Genomic DNA, 23,661 nt, shown 5'->3' with positions numbered 1-23,661 from the left:
TCCAAGTTATAACGGCACAAAAAACAACGATTTATGACTTTGACGACTGAACTGCTGCTATGCTGGCTGGGGAATTCTGGGAGTTGAAGTTCGCAAGTCTTAAAGCCACCAACTTTGGAGACACCCCCCCCCCGGCCCCGCTCTTCAGTGGACTAGCAACTTGCCTCTTGCAAAACCCCGATCTGATGTGTATGAAAACCAGCTTTTGAAAGGGGGGGCCTGCATGGGCGCCCTTTCCCAAAGGAAAATAAAAGGATGTCCTTGATCACAAAGGCTTTTATTGCGATGTCCGATTTGGGGGTGTGGAGGAGGGAGCAGGTACCGAGCGGGAGGAAACCCTAAGGGGCAAAGAAAGTTGGCCGAGGAACAAAATAAAAAAAAAAGGTCTAAGTATCACGGACGGAGAAATGCGTCAGGGGGTCCTGCTGGCCACCCGCCAGATCTGGGGGGGCTTAGCGGTGCTGGTTTCTTGCATCTGCTCTTCTTCAGATTCTTCTTCCGTCTCCACCAATGTCAGTTTCTGGAGCGTGCTGGGGACACTCTAGAGAGGGACCAAGAAAACCAGGGTTACGTTTACGGGAGCACAACAAGCCACGATTGCTGTCATGGTCAGTGCCAAGGCTGTGTTTGGACTCTGGGAAGGTCAATTCCTCCACCCACCCACCCCCGAAACACCCCCTCTTATGGGCACCCCACATTGGTCAGCAGCTCTTTTGGGCTTTGACTCCAGGAAATCAGATTCCCCACCTGCAGTACAGGTAATCCTCGACTTACGACCACAATTCAGCCCAAAATGTATGCCGTTAAGTGAGACATTTCTTAAGCGAGTTTTGCCCCGTTTGACAACCTTTATATCCGCCACTGTTAAGTGAAATCCTTGCAGTTGTTAAGTGAGTAAGCGGGGTTGTTGAGTGAATCTGGCTTGCCCGTCGATTTTGCTGGTCCGAAGGTCGCAAAAGGGCATCACGTGGGACGCTGCAACCGTCATAAATATGAGACCGCTGCCGAGCGTCTGGATTTTCTTCACATAACCACGGGGGAAGCAACGGTCGTAAGCGTGAAACATGGCCATTGGTCTCCTTTTTTTCAGTGCCGTTGTAACTTTGAACGGTCATTAAATGAGGACTACCTGTACTTGGCTGCTTGACTTGAAGCCACCATCTTAGACCCCAAATTTAGACCTCTTTCCCTCCACCCAAACCTGGTTTCGCCACCCAAGACCCAGTTGCTCAACCATGAATCAAAGTCTGGGCCCTTTCTGAAGTTAAAATCCCGCCATTTTGCAGGCACGTCCTTCTCCTGCGGTGGGAAAGGGGCCTGTTTTCTTACCTCAGACCTGGCGCCCCTGAGGACTTCTTTGGAGTTTGCCTCAGTGGAGATTTGGGGTTCAGGGAGTTGTTGGAGGGACGTAATGGTGGGGGAACTTTCCAATGGACGCCCCACCTTCCCCTGCTGTGAAACAGCCCTGTTTTCTTGCCCCCATTTTCCCCATGTGGAAAAAGTCCTCTGAGGGGAAAAAAAAGTCACCTCAGGATGGCTTCTCTTAGGATCCCATGGAAATGTGGGGAGTCCCGTTTAGTCCTGAAGAGGGAAAGCTAAAGTCCTGATTCCTTCCATCCAAATGAATCAGAGTGGGTTAACCCCCCTCCCCCGAAGTATTTTTCTCTGCACAACCCCACCCTTAATTTGGGTGGAACAATGCTGGCTTGGAAGCTTTAATGCTGGCTTGGAAGCCTCAATCCTGGGTCTACTCGGGAGCAAGCACTGGCTTCTAGTAGGCCTTCTTGCCAATCAGCCTTTGATGAGCAGCAGCTGAGGTGGAGAAAACCTGCTCCAAGCAAGCTACCAACATTTGTAAGAGCTGCTCTCTTCATTCTTTAAGCTGCATTTCTTGGCGGGACTTAAGACTGTGGATGATGGTTTGTTTCCTGGCTCTGCCTCTTGTTCCTTGCCCTTTGGGGTGACAGTTGACTCCTTTCCTTCCATAACTCCCTTTGGCCCTCTGGGTTTCTTTCCTGTGGCCCACAGAACAAGGTAGTTTATGTAGGCTGGACCTAGTCTTCTTGTCCCAAAAGTGCTTTTCCAAGAGGCAACGGGACTTTCTGTTTTTTCTTTGAAGACATTTCGCTTCTCCTTTAAGAAGCTTCTTCAGCTCCGAAGAAGAAGCTCTGAAGAAGAGCTGAAGAAGCTTCTTGGAGGAGAAGCGAAATGTCTTCAAAGAAAAGCAAAGAAAGTCCCGTTGCCTCTTGAAAAAGCACCTTGGGGACAACCATGACCCAGAAGACTGAGAATCTCCGTAGACCCCCAGTCTTCTTGAACCTAACAGAGAACAGATAATCAGAGTTGGGAGGGACCTTGTAGGTCATCTAGTCCAACCCCCCACCCAAGTGGGAGACCCTACCTACACCATTTGGGTTGATTGTCCTTGGAATGCCCAAATCCGTCCTTCTGCCCTTTCCTGGGGATTTTTCTTTCCCCATAGTCCTTCCTCATCCAAGCCAGGTTTGAGCAACCACGTTGTCCTTCCTTACCTGTGCTCCTGTGGACCATGGAAGGCTGGAGATTGGGTTGGTGGCAGTGGCTGGCTTGGAGTCGGGGAACCTTCCGGAAGCAAGTTGTATTTTTGCTCTGAAGTCCTGTCAAGGCAAGAATTTCATTTTGAGGAGGCCAGCAGACCAGTTGGAGGGATAGAATCCCACTTTTGAACCCTGGGGAATTCTGGGAATTGAAGTCCACATATCTTAAGAATGGCCAAGATTGAGTAACACTGATCTATATGTCGGGCAGAGGTCAAAAAACACCCAATAAAGCTGAATAGTTTGGCTATATTGACTACATGCTTGAACCTATAGCCAGGGGTGGGCTTCAAATTTTTTTAGCAAGGGGCTCTCTGCCCTAATGACTGGCTGGGTGGGCGTGGCTGGCTGGTCATGTGACTGGGTGGTCATGGCTAGGTGGTCATGTGACTGGATAGGTGTGGCCAACTCAACAACACTTCTTTGCCCTAATTACCTAAAAAAAGATATATACCAAAAAGTTGTTTATTATTTCGTGCATTTAATTTAATACTTTAATAAAAGACTGGGTGAAACCAGGCTTAACAGCAGTGACTATGAGAGGGATCTTGGAGTCTTGGTGGAGTTTCTGGTGAGTTGCGTGATTCTTGGGGCTTCTTGCGAACAATGCAAACCAGAATGGCTCCCCTTTTGTGCAAATGTTGGCGATGGAAGTTTAGCCAGGTGCCTTTGTGCTGTTGCAGGAATTATGCCACAGCCCACAAATGGACACCACCCAGCCTCTGTGTTTTCCCACCGCTCGGTACCTCCAAATCTTTTTCTGCATCGTAATTATCCAGAGTTTGGAATGCTTGGGAATAAACCTCCAGAGCTTTTGCATGGAACGCCATCTCGATGCCGGTGAAATCCAGGAAGATCTTCTGCAAGGTAAGGAAGCAGCGGAGCAACGAAATGTGAGTCTTGACTGTCTTTTTAATTCTCCTAACAGTTTCTTTGTAAACAATTTCTTTGGCATACTTGGAAGTGTCCTGTTTTCTCAGCCTCATAAGAACTGGTCTGAATAAGTCACTTGGGACATGTAATTTTCATGTGAAGTTTGACGAGCGAAAATTGAAAAACCCAAATGTCTTCTCTATAATGGAATATACATTTGTTCTAGCTTGATGCTACTGTAACAGTGAGGTCAAAATTACAGCCTCCAAAAGGAAGGAAGCAAATTGCAGAAAAATATAAATTTCTTTCTTTCTTTCTTTCTTTCTTTCTTTCTTTCTTTCTTTCTTTCTTTCTTTCTTTCTTTCTTTCTTCTTTCTTTCTTTCTCTCTCTCTCTCTCTCTCTCTCTCTCTTTCCTTCCTTCCTTCCCTCCCTCCCTCCCTCCCTCTTTCTTTCCTTCCTTCCTTCCTTCCTTCCTTCCTTCCTTCCTTCCTTCCTTCCTTCCTTCCTTCCTTCCTTCCTCCTCTTGTCTGTCTTTCTGTGTCTGTCTGTCTGTCTATCTATCTATCTATCTATCTATCTATCTATCTATCTATCTATCTATCTATCATCTATCTATCATCTATCTATCCAAGTACTACATAGATAGTACTTATAGAGAACACATGTATATAGTTCCTCTTTTCAATTTCTAACTTGCAAATTGACAAGTTTCCTTTAGCAGTTTTTCTCAGTGAAGTGAAGCTGAATATTGAATTTCGTATTCATTTTTTTCAGCAATAGTCAAATCCAGTAGTAATCAAGCATTGCCGTATTTATGAAGGGGTCAATACATTTAGGTTAATTATAACAATATGGATTTTTTTCAGTTTTTATGTGAGACCTCCCACAGTGGCAGTTTTTGTTGCATTATATTATGTTCCATTCTAATCCTTTGCAGAAGACAATAAAAGGATGTTTTATAAGCTGCCCAGAGTGATTTTGGAGTTGGACGCTCTTAATCAAGAAATAAAAAAATAAAAAAATGATGATAATTTAAAACAAATAGGATTCCTCTAGGACTGTTTGCTTGATGTAGTTTGCAGTTTTAAAATGCAGCTCTCTGTGTTTATGTTGCGCATTTTCACAAGGTTGTACCCAGCCCCACCTGAACATGCTTTCATTTGGAAAAAAATTGGGATCTTAGTCTCCGCCAACAGCGCAAATAATTAAAAGCTTTTGAAGCAGCTCCTAAGCAGCTTACCTGGATATCTTTTAACTTCTGCTTCTGGAATTCATCTACAGTCTCTTCAAGCTGTTGAGTCGTCCGACTTGCATCCAGTGAAGCTTTGTGCGCCTGAGACTCAACCTGGCCCAAAAAGGGGTGGAACATGGATGAGATGGTTGCCCGGAACCCAGGGAGATATTTATGGGGAAGGTGCATCACATCAAGCGCCGCTTTCCCCATCAATGGTACCGAGCAAGATGGAAGAGGAACACGTCTTCCGAACCTCTCGCTAGATACGAGTAGTTAATTTGGTACAAGGAAGCACCTCAAGGTCCTTGGCCCTGTCTCCTTCTGTGATGGGTCAAAAGCTTGATCTGAGGACATCCGACAGCTAGGCCTTTTGAGCTTCCTCACATCATATAGGGAAGCAGGTTCTTTGGCGTGGTTTCAACAGGACCAGAGGTGGGATTCAGCAGGTTCTGACCAGTTCTGGAGAACCAGTAGCGGCAATTGTGAGTAGTTTAGAGAACTGGCAAATCCCACCTCTGACTGGCCCCGCCAACCCCATCTATCCTCTGCCTCCCATTGAGTCCCAGCTGATCGGCTGGGTCTCCTTTAGTTGTCTTGCACAGGAGAAAGGAGCTGGAAAGCAGGTTAGTGGGGCGGGAAGGGAATGGGATTTTGTAGTATCCTTTCCCCTGCCACGCCCACCAACTCATGCCCACAGAACCGGTAGTAAAAAATGTTGAATCGCACTACTGGTTTCAACAGGACTACATCACTTTGAATGACTCTGGTTTGTTCTTAGAATATTGATGAGAATGGCTCTCTCTTTATTTTGGACTGCAGTGAAAGGAATGCAGTACATGTTATTTCCAATTCTGAGCATAACTGGTGTCATTTTGTACGTATGGTTTGAAACCGAAGCTTGAGGGAATTCTGGAACAAATGTCACTTACCCCAGGATGGTCAGTCAGTCAGTTGGTCAGTCTGTCTGTCTGGTCTGTCTGTCTGTCTGTCTATTTATCTATCCATCTATCATCTCTCTTGCTGCAGTTTGATTTGAGGGTTGTCCATTAGACAAGCCATGATGGTCTGTGTCACATAGAACACAAAGCTTTACAAAGTAACACGACTCTATTCATGACTCTCTCCACATTGTGGATTAGGAGGGGGTCAACTCAGCCTGTATCTCCTCCTTAACTCATGAATTTACATGAACAGTGGAAGGTATCAGAGGGTGGACACATTTCCTGGGCCCTCATACAACATCTGGAGAAAATGTGTAGAAGACATATTTGTAAGTTAAACTACTTTACTTTAGCTCCTGAAGAAAGACAAATGCTTTTTATGGATTGATTTGAATTTAAGACTTAGTATCTTGAGGCCAAGCCTTCTCCAACTTGGTAGCCCTCTTAGAAATTCTGTCTGGAAATATATTGAAAATTCCCATATCTAAAAGGAGCATAAAGTTATGGAAGAAGACCATCTGCCTTATCTGGGGGTCTTTTAGCATGTCTCCTTATTGGAGAAGCATTTTCAAAAAAAGAAATAGTTGAACTTCTCTTGTGAATATACCCTTGCGGAAACACTGTGTCCAGTAGACATTTATTCTGGAGAGCAGCTCTTGTATCAAGACGATCTCCACTTGTGTCTTTATTTTAGCAATACTGGGTCTTTGGTGGCCTTCTACAAGAAAAGAAACCCCTTACCTGTGACTGAAGGTGGTAGTCAAGGCAAAACATTGAACAGGAAACAGAACTTTTATCATAGTAGCAGTTCTGGCTATGATGGAGTCCATCTTACTAAAGCTTGGCTAAACCATTGCTAAAATAAATGGCTTCTTTGGAACAAAATCATACATCATGCTTTGCAGTATGCTGGTTCTTTCAGGTAGCTGGTAAGACTGATCTTTGAGGAGAGCAAGAAAGACTAGATGAGAAACCGTCTAGTAGCAGTCCTCCAGAGTCCACTTTTGGGTAACACTGCCTTTGAACTTGGCGTCTGGACTCTCTGAACTAAAACGGATAACATTTATCAAGTTACACAGAGCTTGGCCGTTCGGTAACTTCAACACGAGGGGGCAGCCGTGTCCATGAATCCGTCGCAGAGCCTTCAGGAAGATTTTGTCTGTTGAGTTTGGGTGGAGAAACAGCAGGAAGAGACATTTCTAGGGTGGGGGAGGCAGAAGAAGGATTAGAAGGTGGGTAGGTCATCTGACCGAGGATAGTCTGAAGGTTGGAGCACATCTGGGTCATTTAGACCCCGAAAAAAATAGTCTCCGAGATGCTCAGGTTGACTGTTTTCATCTCTTGGCGAGGGGAAACATTTAGGGAAAGGAAAGCATAACCACATTTTGAAGAAAGGAAATGAGGGGCTGTAATTGTGTGGGCGTGTGGCTCCATCTGGCTGTCTACAGACTTTGTCAAAACATGGGAATGAATCCCAGAGTGAGCAGATTCAGAGCCCACAGGCAAAACTTTCTCTGAAAGTCCAGAAATGCTGGATGCTCCTTGCATGGTCTTTTAGAATTATGGGGCACCCGATTTTGTCCCTGAAGACCAAGATGAACTTGGTAACTTTAAAGTTCATCCTGGTAACTACTCCTCTGTGGAGGAAGGAACCGAAAGAGATTGTGGCTGAAAAATTGGAATCGGTATTCCAGGATCTGTGAGAATGGGATGGAAGGAGGCTGATTTATCTGCTCCTGAGAATATGATGGTGAAGATGGAAGATGATGGTGAAGATGAAGGTTTTAGGAAACCACGATACAAAAGATAGAAGCTCGGGGAAAGAAGATAGGAAGAGATTCTGGGATGGTTCCCCACTGTCTCCTGGGGGGAGGAAGGAAGGAAGGAAGGAAGGAAGGAAGGAAGGAAGGAAGGAAGGAAGGAAGGAAGGGAAGGGGAGGGGAAGGGAAGGGAAGGGAGGACTTGCAAGATCCCCTTATTGTAGCCTGGTGTTTCCCAACTTCATCAACTTTTAAGTTGTGAGCACCATGCTGGCTGGGGAATTCTGGGAGTTGTGGTTGGAGAACACTCAATAAATTTTAATCAGATAGAATTCAAGCCTTGCTGTTGAGGCCATTCCTGATCTGGTCTATCTCACCAAGCTGCTAGATGCTGGTTTATCAGGTAGGTTTATCAGGTGTTCACTCCTTTCCCATCCGATAATGATGGATGATCCATGCCATCATCTGTCTCACTCCCCGCTCTACCGATCTCCAGGTGTCTTTCTCCCTTTCCCTGTGTTGTTATTTATTTATTCGTGCCCCTTTACTTTGTACAGCTCAAGACAGGCGTACTTAATCCTCCCTCCTCTCCTGCTTTTCCCCACAACAGGCAGGTGCTGTGTTGTTGGGGGGTTGAGAGCAAGGGGCTAGCCCTGAAGTTAAGCACCTGGCTTCCCTGACCAGAGGAGAAACAGAATTCACCGCCTCCTGATTTCTAATCCGGCATCTTCACCACTAGCACCAAATTAGTTCCTACAGCTGCTTGACCTGTTCTGCCCCCCCTCCAAAGGATTTTCCCAAAGGATTTGCTTTTCAGAGCTGCCACCTTTAATTTTCCTCCCTCCCTCCGTGTCTGTTACTACAGCGATTTGGTTCTTCAATATCCCGCTTAAAATATCTGCAGGAAGACGCATGATAAAAAAAAGATTTTTTTTTTTTAAATCTCTTAGGATTATCTTGTGGTGTCTTTCCCCAGCAAGATCTTATTTCCCCTCCCCGTAGGTTTAATATGTCATGAAAGAAGGTGACTGCCGTTCTCGCTGGCATTTTAAAGGTATGGATGCTAAGAAGCTGTTTTGATGTCAATCGCCAGGCCCCAAGGAATTTGCAGGAAAATCTTAAGGTTTTTATCACTCTGAAGGTGAAAAGGGAACCTTTTGATTGGCTTTGCAAAAACAGGCTTGGAGACAGATGTTAGGAAAACAACTAGGGTTTGGGAGGGGTTATCTTCAGTTACCTCTCTCTTTTATATGTGCTTAAAAATCTCTTTCTGAGCCTTCTGCATACACACGAAGGTTTCCTGGTCTCAGCCTAATAACGATATTCGCCGGCTAAAATCTAGAACAGCAATAAGCACCTGACTTAACTAGGATTCCGTAGCATATTTTTAATTTCTTGTTTTAGCTTTGTAGCCCTGCGAGACATAAACACGGGGTGGGGGAAATATTTAATTTGCATCGAGGTGTAAACGTATTTAATTTTGCATTTCAAATGAGAATGCAAATCCAAAACCTAGTTAATGTGCGGATTTAGGCTTCCTCAAAGTATAACTGCTTTTTGGTTCAACATAATATATTGTAATGTGATGTGCGCAAGGAAAGGTTGCAAGAAATGCATGTATTTATGAAAATGTGACAGAAAAGGATTCCTGTAGAGGAAATGACGGATGTAATTTGAGTCGCCAGGCAACATTGCGAGCAAAAAACACCCCAAGCAGTTTGGAAAAGGTGAACCAAGGTGCACACATTATTGTGTGAAGTTTAAGAAGGACCTGGCCAATTCAGACGTGGAGCAGAATTACTTGACAATATTGGCAGAAAAATGAGAAACTAAAACTGACAGCTTGCCCATCTGTGAGTGAGGTTTGGCACCTCTGGGTATTAAACTATGTCCCTGTGGTTTTTCACTCGGCTTCTCGGGGCTGCTGGTAGCAATCTAGAGAAATTAATTGTCTATTGGCATTCCTCGTTTGAGCGATATTTCCCCCGTGCACGTCTGTTTCCAATCTTTTCGGCTGCTTTGTGGAGAGTTTTCGGAAGAAATCATTTTGGTAACACAAACCTCCCTTGGCCAAAAAAATAAAAACAACCCCACCAAACTTGAGAAAATCGGAATTCGGTGATCATGGGGGATTGGGGAGATTGGGGTACATTTGGCCCCGGGGTCCAACGGGGGAATTCCACACTGGGGCTGGTTGCTGGATTGATGGCAGACTCCAACCTGCCCTCCTCTTCCTCTCTGCTCTCTACCCTTCCATCTTTGGGGGTTATCATATTGATATACAGGTAGTCCTCCACTTAGGACCATAATTGAGCCTGGTCGGTAAGCGAGACAGTCGTCAAGTGAGTTTTGCCCCCATTTTATGGTCTTCCTTGCCACAGTTGTTCAATGAATCACTGCAGTTGTTAAGTTAAGTGAATCTGACTTCTCCATAACTTTGCAGTGGGATCCTGCTACTATCATAAATATGAATTAGTTGCCAAGCGTCCAAATTTTCATGACATGAACAGGATTCTGCATCAGTCATAAATGTGAAAAACAGTAATAGGCCAATTTTTCCAGTGCCGTTGTAATTTTGGTCATTAAATGAACTACTGTAAGTCAAGGACTACCTGTGTTATTCTCCTTGTGTTCCTTTTAATTGTCTATTTCATGGGCTTAATTGTTTTACGTCTGTTTCTGTTTTATTTTCTTCCTTTTCATTATTCTAAGCCACCTAGAGAGCCCCATGGTGAGATAGTTGGCAAATAAATTCAATAAATAAATAGGTGTTTCTCAGCTTTGGCAGTTTGAAGATAATATGGAACTTCAATTCCACAAATTCCCCTGCCAGCATAGCCTAGCACAGCATAGCTGGCTGGCTGGCTGGGGAATTCTGGGAATTGGAAGTCCACGCATCTTCAAAGGTTGAGAAACACTGGAATAACTAACAGTGAATACATTTCCAGAAGCCAAAGGAGAAATTGACTCAATTATGTTCAGCCAAGGATACGATCATATGTTGATTGGAGGGCGACTTGTGTCTGGTTTTCTCCAACTTTTCAAGCTGTTTTATTTCAATCTTCCGGGCTTTGCTGAATTTTTTAATCTCGGCCTGTCGAAGGCAAGGAAGAAAAATCTGTTTGGCCCTGAAGAACTGAAAACATTTTATGCAGCTCAATAGATCTGAGTGGCATCTTTGCAGATGGACAGGTTGGGCGCAGCTGGTTTGTAAGCCCAGGCTTTGTAGTTTGCTGAGTTGTGTGCATTCAATCAGCTATGGTTGATTCGAGAAAAGCGGTGAAGAGAACCATGGTAAGGAAATAACCATGGTTTGAAGTGTGGAGCAAAAGTCAATTCAAAGTACATATTCCATAGAAGAGAAGATTTGTAGCTCAGGGTTCAAGGACTGTGGGGTCCTTGGTGCTCTCTGAGCTGGCTTGTTTTCTTGCAGATGTTTCATTATCCAAACTGGGGAACATCATCAGTGTTAGAAAGGAGTGGGCATGTAGGGAGGAGGAGGAGAAGGAGGAAGAGGAGGAGGAGGACGATCATGGGGTCCTTGATGCTCTCTGTACTTGGTAGTTTTCTTGCAGATGCTTTATGACCCAACTAGGGAATATCATCAATGCTAGGAAGCAGTGAGGTGTGAGGAAAGGAGCACTGTGTGGTCCTTAGTGTTCTCTGTCCTTGGTCCTTTTCTTGCAGATGTTTTATGACCTGATGAGTTACCTAGTTTGGATCATGAAACATCTGCAAGGAAACAGCCAAGCTCAGAGATCACCAAGGACCCCATAGTCTTCCTCATCCTCCTCTCCACAAACCTCACTCCTTTTAGTGATGATGCTGTTACCCAGCTGGGTTATGAAACATCTGCAATAAAACAAGTTCAATGAGCATCCAGAACGTGCATATTTCATCATTATCACTTCTCCATCCTTGGACCTCCTGATTCAGCAGAGATGGGGAAAATGCCCTGAACGATGCATCCAGCTCAGCTCTCTTGTTCTGCTGTTGCCAGCTCAGTGCAGGGGTGCTAAAAAAAAGGGGAGATGAATTGCTTACCTTGGCTTGTTTGATGAGCACTCCGTACACCTTGAGAGGCTCAACCACCTTCTGTTCCAGCCGCTCCACCTAAATGAGAAATTGTGTTGGCCGCTATTCAAAGGTCACTGTAAAGAAACAGTTTGGCAGTTGGCTCACAGCTCCCCTCTGCACTGCAGCTTGCTACTTAACAGCTGGACTCCAGATGTGTCATGCCCAAGATTGGCTGGGAACTTTGGGAGTTGTGGTCAGGACAGTCTAAAGTCACATTGCTCAACCCCTGGCCACTTTAAGATGGTGGACTTCAACTCCCAGAATTCCCCAGCCATGCTGAGTGGGGAATTCTGGGAGTTGAAGTCCACAAACTCTTAAAAGGTGCCAAGGTTGGACACCCCTGATCTAGAGCCATATTGTTCAACATGGGCTACTTTAAGATGGGTGGACTTCAACTCCCAGAATGCTAGAAAAGGAAGATAGGATCACAAACCAGGGATTAGCAGAACTCTCTTATCTAGATTGATCTTTCTGGGATAACTACCTTTGCACCCCAGCTTTGTAATCATCCACCCCTTGATGGAAACAGGATGCACCCTTGGAGAAATGCATACCGCAGAATCATTGGAGCCCTTTCATCATCCCCTAAACTAAATCAACATCCCTCCATCCCATGTCCTGACTGTATTGATCCTTTCCTTTTTGCAGAGGCCAAATATTTCTTTAGGGCTGGGGGTCCCCAAACGTGGCAACTTTAAGACTTGTGGAGTTCGACTCCCAGAATTGCTAGCTGGAGAATTTTGGGAGTCGAAGTCCCCAAGTCTTAAAAGTGTCAAGTTTGGGGACCTCTCCTTTAGGGGCGAAGATGTGGTGCTCCTGGGTGTGACGTACAGAATGGAGGTTGTGGGTTTGAGCTCCAAGCTTGGCTCCGATTTGGTTGCCAATGTTTGGTCCCCATCTGAGGAGACATCTTCAGTGCACTTTGGGTTTACACCCAAGAATCTCCTGGAATGGGGACGAAACGTTGGCAACCAAATCGGAGCCAAACTCAGAGCTCAAACCCACAACAGAACTTCCAACCCGAGCTACTAATATCCAAGGACCTTTCAGTACACAATGAGTTTCTATCGCCACATTCACCTCCGCTTGCCTGTAGTCCTGCACTTTGGCCAGGTCCTCGGCGAAATTCTTCACCGTTGTTCGCAGCTCGGGATTCTCCGTGTTGGCATAGTCGATGAGCTTTTTCACCAAAATATCAGACTTGTCTCGAAGTTTGGCAGTCTTGCGGGTGTAGGCCGCCATCAGGCTGCAGAAGCTGCCAAAGTATGTCTCGGCATTGGCAATTGTGTTCTCCATGATCTGCACTTGGGTGTCTCTAGAACAAAGGAGCAAGAGGTAATTTTTTGCAAGCTTAGGTTTCCCTGAAGCAAGAAGTGATTTCTTTTTTTAAAAAAAATCTCCGTTATCCATCAAACATCTGGCAGTCCTTGACTTGCGACCTCAATCGAGCTGAAACTTTCTGTTGGTAAGCAAGACAGTCATTAAGTGAGTTTTGTCCCATTTTACTTTCTTGTCGCAGTTGTTAAGTTAATTCCTGCAGCTGTTAAGTTAATCACACGGTTGTTAAGTGAACCTGGCTTCCCCACTGTCTTTGCTTATCAGAAAGTTGCAAAAGAGGGTTAACGTCACCTCTCCCTGGGGCACTGAAATCATCATAAATATGAGTCCTTGGCCAAGCAGCCAAATTTTGATCACGTGACCCTGGGGATGCTACAACAGTCATATAAGTGTGAAAAATGGCCATCAGTCACTGTCTTCAGTGCTGCTGTAACCGAACAATCACTAGATTAACTGTTGTAAGGCAAGGACTAACTGTATTTATTTATTTATTCATTCATTCATTCATTCATTCTTTCACTTTATATGCCGCCTACCCCAATAGCAGGATTCTTGTAGAGTTACTGTTCTGACCCAGGCTTCGTCAAACGCAATTAATCACAAACTTGTTTTAAAAGCAAAACCTATTTTACAGCAACGCTGGGGATTGTTTTCATTCCCAGCCAAAACTAATCTTAAACAGTCCCCAAGATAAGCACCCACCTTTCAGTTCTGTGGAATGCAGTCAAAAACAGATGTATCCAATTGACTAGAAAGGAAACCAACCGAAGTACCAGAAAAAAAACCAACCAAAGTTCACAGAGCTTCAAGGAAGACTCAGAATCTATTGAATGACTTTGCTTCCTGAAAAGGTGTTGTCATTGAGGTCTGACTTTTATCCCTTATGGGACGGGCAATCACCTCCCAGATTTACTCCCAAGTCGCCTCTTTTGTCTCAGCTGCTCTCGCCTTCTAGCAGCTCTGTGCACATGCGCACAGGAAACAGGCTCCCGTTGTTCCTCTGCCTTGCTGCTGCCAGACTCTAGAGGCAGCACCCCACTCCCAGATGGTCCTGGCCTCATCTCTGCATCGGATGCAGGACCCTCATCTGAGTCCTTGGACTGGTCCCCTTTCTTCCCCACTGTCCGATTCTACTGCTGGCTGCCACAACAGTTACACATTTTTCACTTGAGACGGTGGCTGGCCTGGCAAGTCAAGACCAGGCAACGGATTGTTGGTGAAAGCGGAGAAATGCATGAGAAATTGGACACTGGCCACACAGCAGGGAGACTGGGGCTGCCAGATGTCCATGGACCATCCATGGAGAATCCCTGATCTAGAAGTAGATCCGAATGAAATCCCTCCTGCTTTCAGATCTCCTGTAGATGGTTTCCTCCAGATGTGGCTTATCCTGCCGCCCTCTGGAGGGGAGCCACGAAGACAGCTTTGAGGTGGGGGGGGAAACTGTGGGACACATCTGGATTCAATTGACTACCAGGTGGATGCTTTGTTATGGAGGCAAGTGGTTTTTAATAGCTGCAGAATTTCCAAGCAGTGGACAGTGTATCCATGGGTCAAGACGAAAGAGCTTTGACCTTCTGTCAGGTATAAGAGCCGTGGTGGCGCAGAGGTGAGAATGCGGTATTGCAGGCTAATTCTGCTGACTGCCAGTAGTTCGATCCTGACTGGCTCAAGGTTGACTCAGCCTTCCATCCTTCCACGTAAAATAAGTACTCAGATTGTTGGGGGCAATAGACTGACTCTTAAACCGCTTAGAGAGAATTGTAAAGCATTGTGAAGCAGTATATATCTAAGTGCTGTTGCTATTTTTTTCTTGTGCCCTTGTGCACACTTAGACAAGCTCCCACCCCAGTGAATTAAACCCGCAACATTTTTTCTTTGCAACTCACACTTTTCCCTCTGAATCTCCATCCCCCAAATCATGCACTAGCCTTGTTGGCTTCACAGCTGTTCTTCTCTCCTTGTGGTTGTCCCAGGGCAGAAATTAAATTCTTAGCTCCCTTGGGCCAGATCTCAATCACTTACTGTCTCCATCGATACTGCTCTTTTAAGTAATAAAGGCACCAGAGGGACTCCCACCAGGGCTTCAGCCTCCCACCGTCAGATCTTCCTGCTTGCACGGAAAATTCTGCATCTCCCACAAGCAACGCTTAAGCCTGTTTTGCAAGAGGGAGTAGTTCCAATTAGAGTAAACCCCTTGCCTTACCTGAAAAGAATGACGTTCATGATTGCAGGGGAACGTAGCTGGCCTCCTCAGTCTTTGCAGCCGTGAAACACGGCGAACGGAGAGCTGCACCCTTGTCTTCTCAGGTGCTGCTCCTGACCTGGTTGGTATGGCAACCCCATCAACAAAGATCTCCCCAAGGGAAAGGGAGGGGCTTCCTGGTTTCCATGGATCACAGATTCTTGAAGGCAGATAATTTATGAAGCAGGGCTTGACTGAATATTTGTTTAAGCCAGGGCACCACGTGGATCGACCCTGTTTTTGTTGTTGTTCTGCTTGACTTTGTCTGCCGTTGACCAATATGAGAGTTCCATCTTGGTTCTCTTTTGTGGGTTGTGTTCCACATGGCCTCCTGTGTTGGGCAAGGAGTTGTTTTCAATAAAGGGGGATATTTGTGGCTCAGGGTTGAAATGAGGGGTCCTTGACGATCTCTGAGAGCTTGGTGGCTTTCTTGCAGACATTTCATTACCCAACTAGGTAACATCATCAATGCTACTGAGGGTTTTTTTCCCCAAATGCACAAGGTCTCAAGGGAGCAAAACGACTCCTGATAAAAACAACAACAGAGCAGAGTGAATATTAAAAGTAGCAATGAAAAATTCTGGTTCGGGGGTAGAAATTGGGTTCACAAGGTTTAGCTCCTGTGGTTGGAGCTTGGCCCAAAGTACAGAAAAAGCACCCACTCCCCTTCCTCCTGTTTAAACAACCCAATCTCTCCCCTCACCACCATTTGGGACGAAATAATGGGGCGGGACAGAAATGAAATCTTTGCCAGCTGTGATTCTTGACATTGGCTTCACGCTGGCAAGTCAGTCTTTAATAATACTGCAGCACAAGAGAACTTGGAGTCTCCTTTCTCCCCATCTGGATTTGGGTCAATGATGGCTTAAACTGGGGAAGGAGAGATCCCTAAGGAGGAGACAGGAGTCAAACCTATCAAGCCACAGCCAGCTGCTCAAAACGCATCTCTTTTTGGTGTGTGTTGCATGGAGATGTAGAGGACAATGTTCTGGAGGGACAGGAAGAACAACTGCTACCAAGACAACGATTAGATAATAAGGGGTTGAGCCCCGGCCAAGAAAGTAATGTGAGAAAGCATCTCAGACAAGCCCTGGAATTAAAGGGAGGATGAAGAAAGCATATTCAGACTTGGAAGATTCTGTTATTATTGCTTTAAAATAAAAGTTAGTACCGCCTTGTAATGACTTGGTAAAACCGCGCTTGGAATATTGCATTCAGTTTTGGTCACCACAATATAAAAGGAGAATCTCTGGAAAGAGTGCAGAGAAGGGCAACACAAGTGATTGTGGAGGCTGAAGGTTAAAACTTACGAAGAATGGGTCTCAGGAATTGGGTATGGCTAGTCTAGTGAAAAGAAGGACTAGGGGTGACACGAGAGCAGTCTTACAATGTCTGAGGGGCTGCCACAACAAAGAGGGAATCAAGCTATTCTCCAAAGCACCGGAAAGCAAGATAGGAAACGATGAATGGAAACTACTCAAGGAGAAAAGCAACCTAGAACTTAGGAGAAACTTCCTAACGGTGAGAACAATTAAACAGAGGAATGGCTTCCCTTCAGGAGTTGTGGTTTTTAACTGTGGTTACTGGAGGTTTTTAAGAAGAGACTGGACAGCCAAGTGTCTAGAATGGTATAGGGCAGTGGTCCCCAACCTTTTTTGTACCACGGGCCGGTACAATCCACGGACCGATCCACGGACCGGTACCGGCATCAGCACGCATGACCAAGGCAAGGCGAACAGAGCAACCGGCCAGCCATCCGTCCCCCGCTTCTCCCCGCCACCTTCAACTCCTCCTTTGTACCTTTGTCAATGGGCTTTTCAGGCTCTTTCTTAATCTCCTCCTGAATAACGCGAGACTCCACCGCCATTGGGACGGATCTTCGTTCGAAGCCGCCCCACCCTTCGATGAAACTAAGGCGCGAGGATTCCTTCAGCACCCAAACGCCGCTTTCCAACCGACGACCGACAAGCTCACCTGGAAGCACTTTCTCAAGCGCCGTTGAAACAAGATGGCGGCGCCCAAGCAAAGTAGGAGGCCCGGTACAAAATGATCCATGGACCGGTACAGGTCTGGGGCCCGGTGGTTGCGGACCACTGGTATAGGGTCTCTTGCTTGAGCAGGGGTTGGACTAGAAGACCTCTGAAATCCCTTCCAACTCTGCTATTCTGACCCTCATTACATTGGCTTCCTAATCTGACCTGCCTCGAAAAGGGGACTGACAGATGGTGGCTGCTATCTTGACTTTTGGGGTCAACTCCCCACCCAGGCACTCCTGACCCTGGGGAACACCAGAGAGGTGCCTTACAAAGAATTGTGTCCCCTCAACTCCCAACAACTCTGGGGCCAGAAGAGGCTGCTGGAGAGCTTTCTGTGTAGTTGTGATGATGAGGAGGATGAGTTTTGCATGGCAAATATTGTGGGCTAATTGTGGAAGGTTGCTCTCCCCCTCCGCCCCCATGCAGTAAAAATTGACCGAGGCATGGTTGATTGTCAGCCAGGTGTCAAGCATGGATATTTAAAAGGATTTGGAGGAGAGCTGTGCAGAAAACCTGGAGCGGTCTCTTGCATCTTTTCCAAACGCTGCTCCAAGGACTTCCGTTTCGGGTAGTTAGCAGCAATCCAACTCGAAGGAGCCTGCCCCCTTTTAATAGCTTGGACGCCATTTTTTTAGAATGTGCCCTGTCCTTGGAGGTCCAGCCATGCCCAAACTTGGGAAATACATTGCATTCACTCCTGACTTGGGCCTTCTGGCTACCAGCTGAGACGGTGCCGAAGAGCAACTGAAGGAGCAGTAAGAGAAGTCTTGCAGCTGAGTAGATTGGAAGAAAGGTCACGACTGCTTGCAATTTATCAGCTAATCTCACTCTTGTCCGCTGAGAACATACATACACAGTTCCTCCTTACACAAACACTCAGGCTGAAAACAATACCTTAATAAGGTGACCAACCGTCCTCCTTTAGGGATATTTGAAGACTAATCTGTAAATCTCCGTATTTGATCGATGCCAATCCGATCCGTTTTGTGTGTGATGTGACGTATTTGCATTTGACATGGCGATTCGTCAAGGCTCGGTACAGTGCGGTGAGACGCTCCCTTCTTGATTCTGTGAGTTGCAGAAATCCCAGCCTGTTTGGTTTTCAGCAACACAATCCGAGGATTGTTTGTATGTGCCTGGGGAGATTCTATCTTCAAGCATCTTAGAAGCATACTTTTTTAAAAATAGTCTGTTTTATAAAGCAAACAGTGAGGACATACCCTTTGTGGGCAATTAGACTCATGGAAACAACCGAGGGCAAATTCGGAGGGAAGCCACCAGTTTACTATGGTTATCCACTCAAAACCTTCCCTTCTGCCTCTGTCTGTCTTTGTCTGCCAACAAATTTTAGCTTGTTGAGAAAAAAATGTTTTCTCCAGGCTGTTGTTTACCCCGATAGCTCTCTGCATAGACGCCTTGCAATCAATTTGAGAGATTCAAGACAGACTGCTTTGGGGAAACTGAGGGCTGTACTGGTGACCTTATCAAAGTTATAAAAACTTGTTCTGACCCAAACCCTTTCCCAATAAAACCAACACGAACCAAAGGGAACAGAAACCTTTTAATGATTCTTACAAATCCCTGGCTAAAAGGCTGCTGCAAATTCATTTGATAAGCACAAGCCTCACCAAAACTGTGTGAGACTGCCAAGAATAACAGGTAAGAAATATTTCACAACACAAGAGTCTTCAAATACCAACTTAAGATACTATAATGTCCATGAGGCTGAGTTTCAAAACGTCTTTGCTTCCTGCAAAGAACGTCCAATTCACAGCTTTTATCTTCTTGAAGGAGGGGCCATTACCTTGCAGCCTTACTCCTGTTGTAGCTGCTCTTTCCTACAAGCAGCTCTGCGCGCACACGCACTTGGCACAGGCTCCTCGGGAACCTCCTCATCGCTGCTTCCAGTGGACTGAAGACAGCAGTCCACTCCCTAAGGGTCCTGGCCCCTCATCTGAGTCCTCGCTCTCCTCAGCCATCCTCACCTGCTGCCGGCTAACCACAACAAAACTGCTGTCTTTTCACTGGAGTTTGCTGGCACCCCACGCCAGTTCAGTTTTCTGATCTCCACTGGAGGATCCCGCCAAGGAGGTAGAATCATCAAGAGGTTGGAGTGCAGTTCCCATGAGGCCCAACCCCCATGTCCAACGACCCAGGATGATGGTATTTGAACACCTTTCGGGGAAGGTTGGCCATAATGACCCTGACTAGTCTGGATGATGAGTCTCACTCACAAGAGAGATGGTTTTCTTTCATCACTCTTTGATGAAGTTGAAGAGGGATAGAGAAGACCTATTATTTCAAAAGTTGATGAACTTGCACTAGGAGCATCAGAGTTGGAAGGGAGTTCTTCTAGGCAGGGGGTTGGACTAGAAGACCACCAAGGTCCCTTCCGACTCTGATGAGGTTCTAATTAGATCACTCCTGACCCAAGTAACTTCAGGCATGGGAGGGGCACTGGACTTGGGGATCTCAGTATGTAATCCAGGAGCAATTGGAGAGCCACAACCGTCTAGTGATTAAATTGGGGGACAGTCATGGCCACCTAAACTTGAAAAGTCTACGCAACAGAAGAATCGTCCCTGGCAGAATTTATCTTGAAGCGAAGCAGCTGCAAATTGCTGTTTTTTTCCCCTCTGCCAAAGGATGTAAACCTCGACGGATCTTTCGGCAGTGCTCAGCACATAACAGGTGTGCGTTCGTGTAGGTGTCCAAGTTACAAATCAGTCCAGCTGGAAGGGAAGAAAGCAAACAAAAGCAGAGGGCTCTTTTCGTTCTCTTTTTCCGGGAGGAATAACTGCAAAGCTCAGCAGCTTAGTGCTCCTGTGCTCAGATATTTGCAAAACAAGACAGGTTAGAAAACACAAAAGGAGGCAGTCAGCAGCGCAATCCCTCGGCACCTGGTTTGTGAAATGTGCAAGAGAAAGGGCCTTGACAGGTGGGGAGCTTGTGGGGCGGAGTTGTTTTCTCCCCTTTAGGGAAGGGGTCTCTAACCGTGGCTACTTTAAGACACCTGGAGTCAACTTCAACTCCCAGTCCATCCTGGCTGGGGAATTCTGGAAATTGAAGTCCACAAGGTTGCTAAGGGTGAGGAATTCTGCTTTAGGAGAAGTCACAGGGGGGCTTCCAATATGGAAAAGGTTCATTTTGGACCCTCCATCAAAATTCCTTGACAGAACCAGAAGTGGTCTTCAGCAGGTTCTGATCAGTTCTGGAGAACCGGTAGCGGAAGTTTTGAGTAGTTCAGAGAACCGGCCAATCCCGCCTCTGACTGGCCCTGCCAACCCCATCTATCCTCTGCCTTCCATTGAGTCCCAGCTGATCGGCTGGGTCTTCTTGGGTTGCCCTGCCCAGGAGAACGGAGCTGGAAAGCAGGCTAGTGGGGTGGGGAGGGAAGGGGGATTTTGCAGTATATCCTTCCCCTGCCACACCCACCAAGTCACGCCCACAGAACCGGTAGTAAAAAAAAATTGAATCCCACCACTGGACAGGGCCAACACAATCACCCTATCTAGGTTATCCTTGACTTACAACTGGGATCTGAATTTCCATTGCAAAGTCATTGTTAAATGAATCACCCTTGACTTTGCGACCTTCCCCCCACCCCCATGGTTGCTAAGCGAATCAATGCAGTCCTGAAGCAAACCGCCTCCCCCGATTCTGTTTGTCAGAATCCGACCGGGAAAGTGGCAAGCGGTCATGACACGAACCCAGGATGTTGCAGCCATTGTAAATACAGTGCCCGTTTGGTGGGGGATTCTGGGAGCTGAAGTCCACAACCTCTTCAAGTGGCCACGGTTGAGAGAGACTGGCTTAGATGAATGCCGCCTTCTCCTCCTTGTTGGCACCCCGAAAAGATCCGGTGTGTTGCCCATCTGTCTAAACCCCCATCTGTTGGTGGTGGGCGGTGCTGAAGCCTCGCTTACAGGTGTCCTTCCTGGGAAGGGACGCAGCTGTAAATAGACCAGACGCCCTGCCTGGCTTTGAAGCACATCCAGAAATGCCATCGGCAGATGGGGCAGAAACCGGCCTCGGTGTGGGAGGAGGGAGGAAAGGGCTATTTTAAGGCTGGGTTGATACAACACCCTTAACTCGGTGATGGAATTAACTCACCCCAAAATGACCCTGGAATTAGCCAAGTTTTCGTCTCTGTGTTGGTCCTGCTGGGTTATACCTCTCTACTGTTGGAAGAATGATCCTTCTGGGTCCAGTTCCAAGTGGGGAAAAAAAGACACTGGAAACATGGAGGCTGTTTGGAAAGATGGTTTAATGGTGGACAGGATCAGCCTGTGTTCTGAGCCAATTTGTTGCAGGGATTGAAATTTAGTTATTCCATTTATAGAGCCGCCCAGTTTACAACCACCTCTAGGGTTATAAGGAACCCGTTCCTTTTTGGCACCAATTAAGAATGGGAAATCCTCAATGGATGGGAGATTCATCTCAGACTGTAAGGAATCAGTGGTGGGATTCAAATTTTTGTACTACAGGTTCTGTGGGCATGGCTTGCTGGGCGTGGCAGGGGAAGGCTATACTGCAAAATCCCCCTTCCCTCCCCACCCCACTAACCTGCTTTCCAGCGCCGTTCTCCTGTGCAGGGCAACCAAAGGAAACCCAGCCAATCAGCTTGGGACTCAATGGGAGGCAGAGAAGAGATGGGGGCGGGGCCAGTCAGAGGCGGGATCTGCCAGTTCTCTGAACTACTCCATATTTCCGCTACCGGTTCTCCAGACCTGGTCCAAACCGGCTGAATACTCACCTCTGTGTAAGGTGTCTGTTGTTCGCAGATGCTCTTTCGGGCAATGGAGCTGAGGTTGGGTGCTGTTCATGCCATCCAGACATCTATGCACTTAAATTTTGAGACCGATGAATTGGGGTGTGTGCGTGATGTCTTTTAAGGGTGTGAGGGCAAGGCGTCAGGGCTCCCTGAGCAATGGCTCTCGGCACAGCAAAAGTCACCGTGGTTGTTTCGTAGGGCAACCAAGGAGCGCCTACTACGAATCGGCCCTCAACCACCATTCCGCCGCTCCGCATTCCTCCCTTTCATGCTTTCTATTAAACTTTGAACGTTTTGACAGATTGCATATGGCTTAACTTAGGGCCGGGCAGTGGGACAGAAAGCAGCTTTTAGGCACCCCTGGAATGGCATCCATCCGTCATGGGGACAGATTCTTCCAAAGGCTGCTTCAGTCCCCCGGGGGTTGCAAAGCTGTTTGACTAGCCATCAAAGAGAAGGTGCTGTTATGCATTAGGGCACCCACCCTCGGCGTTTGCAGGGGGTGGGGTTGGGGGGAGTTGGCAGGGCTTCTCCCCATCTTTTGGCAGAGGGTTGTGTGTTGATTTTCACCCGCCTTTCGTCCTCCTCCGCGCAAGGAGAGGCGGGGAGTTTCCTTCCAACTGAAGTTTGTGTCTCCATGGGGAGTAGCGAGACATGTCAACAGAAATGAGCTCTGTGGGTGTGCAGCGGGGAGGGAACACAACTGCAGGCCGAGCACAGCCAGCTACGCACTTCCAAGGGTGTCTTCCTTGGGCCTCTTAGACCGAGGAAGCACAATTTTCTTTCGCCTGCTGTAAAAGCCTCCACAGCTTGAGGGGCCAAGTTGCACCTCGCACAACGAAATTAAATGCCACCTTCAGCGTACATTGTGACGAGGAAAATAAACACAAACACACATCCTTCACATTCTATACGTTGAATTGAAAACCCCTGATATTGCAGGTCTTTGTTCTGAGGGATCCCATAATACCAAATGAGGGCAACGTAGGCCGCAAAACAGCATTTAATCTATATATTTATTTGATGCCAGCAGATCTGTCTTTCCCTCGGTGGCATAACAATCGTTACAATCTCTGCTTGTCCTTTCCTATCTTGGTCAATCCCAGCTTCTGGTTTGGAGAAGTTTTAGATTCTGTATCAAAAAATAAATAAATCAGGAACAGTTTGATTGTTTCAATTTGGAATAAACGTGTTAGTCAGAAAAGGTGCTGCTGCCAGACCTCTGATGTTCTGGCCCTGTAGACCAGAGGTCTCCAAACTTGGCAACTTTAAGACTGGTGGACTTCAACTCCCAGAATTCCCCAGCCATGGCTGGCTGGGGAATTCTGGGAGTTGATGTCCACCAGTCTTAAAGCTGCGAAGTTCAGAGATGCCTGCTGTAGGCTAACGCATTCCTTTTCTCCTGCAATGACCAGTTGCACACACATATGTATTTATTCTTTGTTCATTAATGGCCATTTTTTTTAATTTCAAACATATCCATAGATTACATGGACATTTGAAGCTGTCTTGTGTGGGTTGGTTGAGAAGCATCGTGCCAATTTTTATTTCCCTCTTATGAAATGACTTTCTGATTGTTGCAGATCTTGACAGCTGATTGATTAAAAATAATAATAGTTTGGTAGGCCCAGCAACCCATCTGTCTAAGAAGTCTCATAGAATTCTGTTCGTAAATTACATTGGGGTGTTCATTTTAATTATGTAATATTGCAATTTTATGATGCGTACATTTTTAGGCCTTAAGCCGCACATCTTCAGGAGGGACCAGAAAATAGAATATATAAAGCAGTGCCAATCTTGCCCTGC

The 23,661-nt window shown here is 46.4% G+C and overlaps 1 protein-coding gene across 1 annotated transcript; it reads right to left on the bottom strand.

Annotated features, from left to right (window-relative positions):
- Positions 1–256: 256 nt before the first annotated feature.
- CIBAR2 (CBY1 interacting BAR domain containing 2) lies at positions 257–15,142 on the bottom strand. The gene is made up of 9 exons (XM_026719736.2): positions 15,007–15,142; positions 12,543–12,777; positions 11,430–11,498; positions 10,378–10,479; positions 6,367–6,372; positions 4,691–4,795; positions 3,323–3,436; positions 2,532–2,636; positions 257–541 (listed from the first exon to the last, which is right to left on the bottom strand). Exons 1-9 carry the CDS (start codon positions 15,024–15,026, stop codon positions 413–415), a joined length of 885 nt encoding a protein of 294 aa, XP_026575521.1. The 5' UTR covers positions 15,027–15,142; the 3' UTR covers positions 257–412.
- Positions 15,143–23,661: the final 8,519 nt, after the last annotated feature.

This window comes from Pseudonaja textilis, chromosome 11, assembly GCF_049901715.1.
Source record: "Pseudonaja textilis isolate UNSWEBS1 chromosome 11, rPseTex1.2, whole genome shotgun sequence".
NCBI lineage: Eukaryota > Metazoa > Chordata > Lepidosauria > Squamata > Elapidae > Pseudonaja > Pseudonaja textilis.
This window is presented reverse-complemented; position numbering and strand designations above follow the sequence as displayed.

Excerpts from the sequence above, each read along its gene's own strand:
- CIBAR2 (XM_026719736.2), bottom strand. The coding sequence starts at position 15,026 with ATGAACGTCATTCTTTTCAG. Across the intron at positions 11,499-12,542 it reads AGGACTACAGGCAAGCGGAG|GTGGAGCGGCTGGAACAGAA; the intron begins GTGAATGTGGCG and ends TTTCTCATTTAG. Across the intron at positions 3,437-4,690 it reads AGAAGTTAAAAGATATCCAG|AAGATCTTCCTGGATTTCAC; the intron begins GTAAGCTGCTTA and ends CTTACCTTGCAG.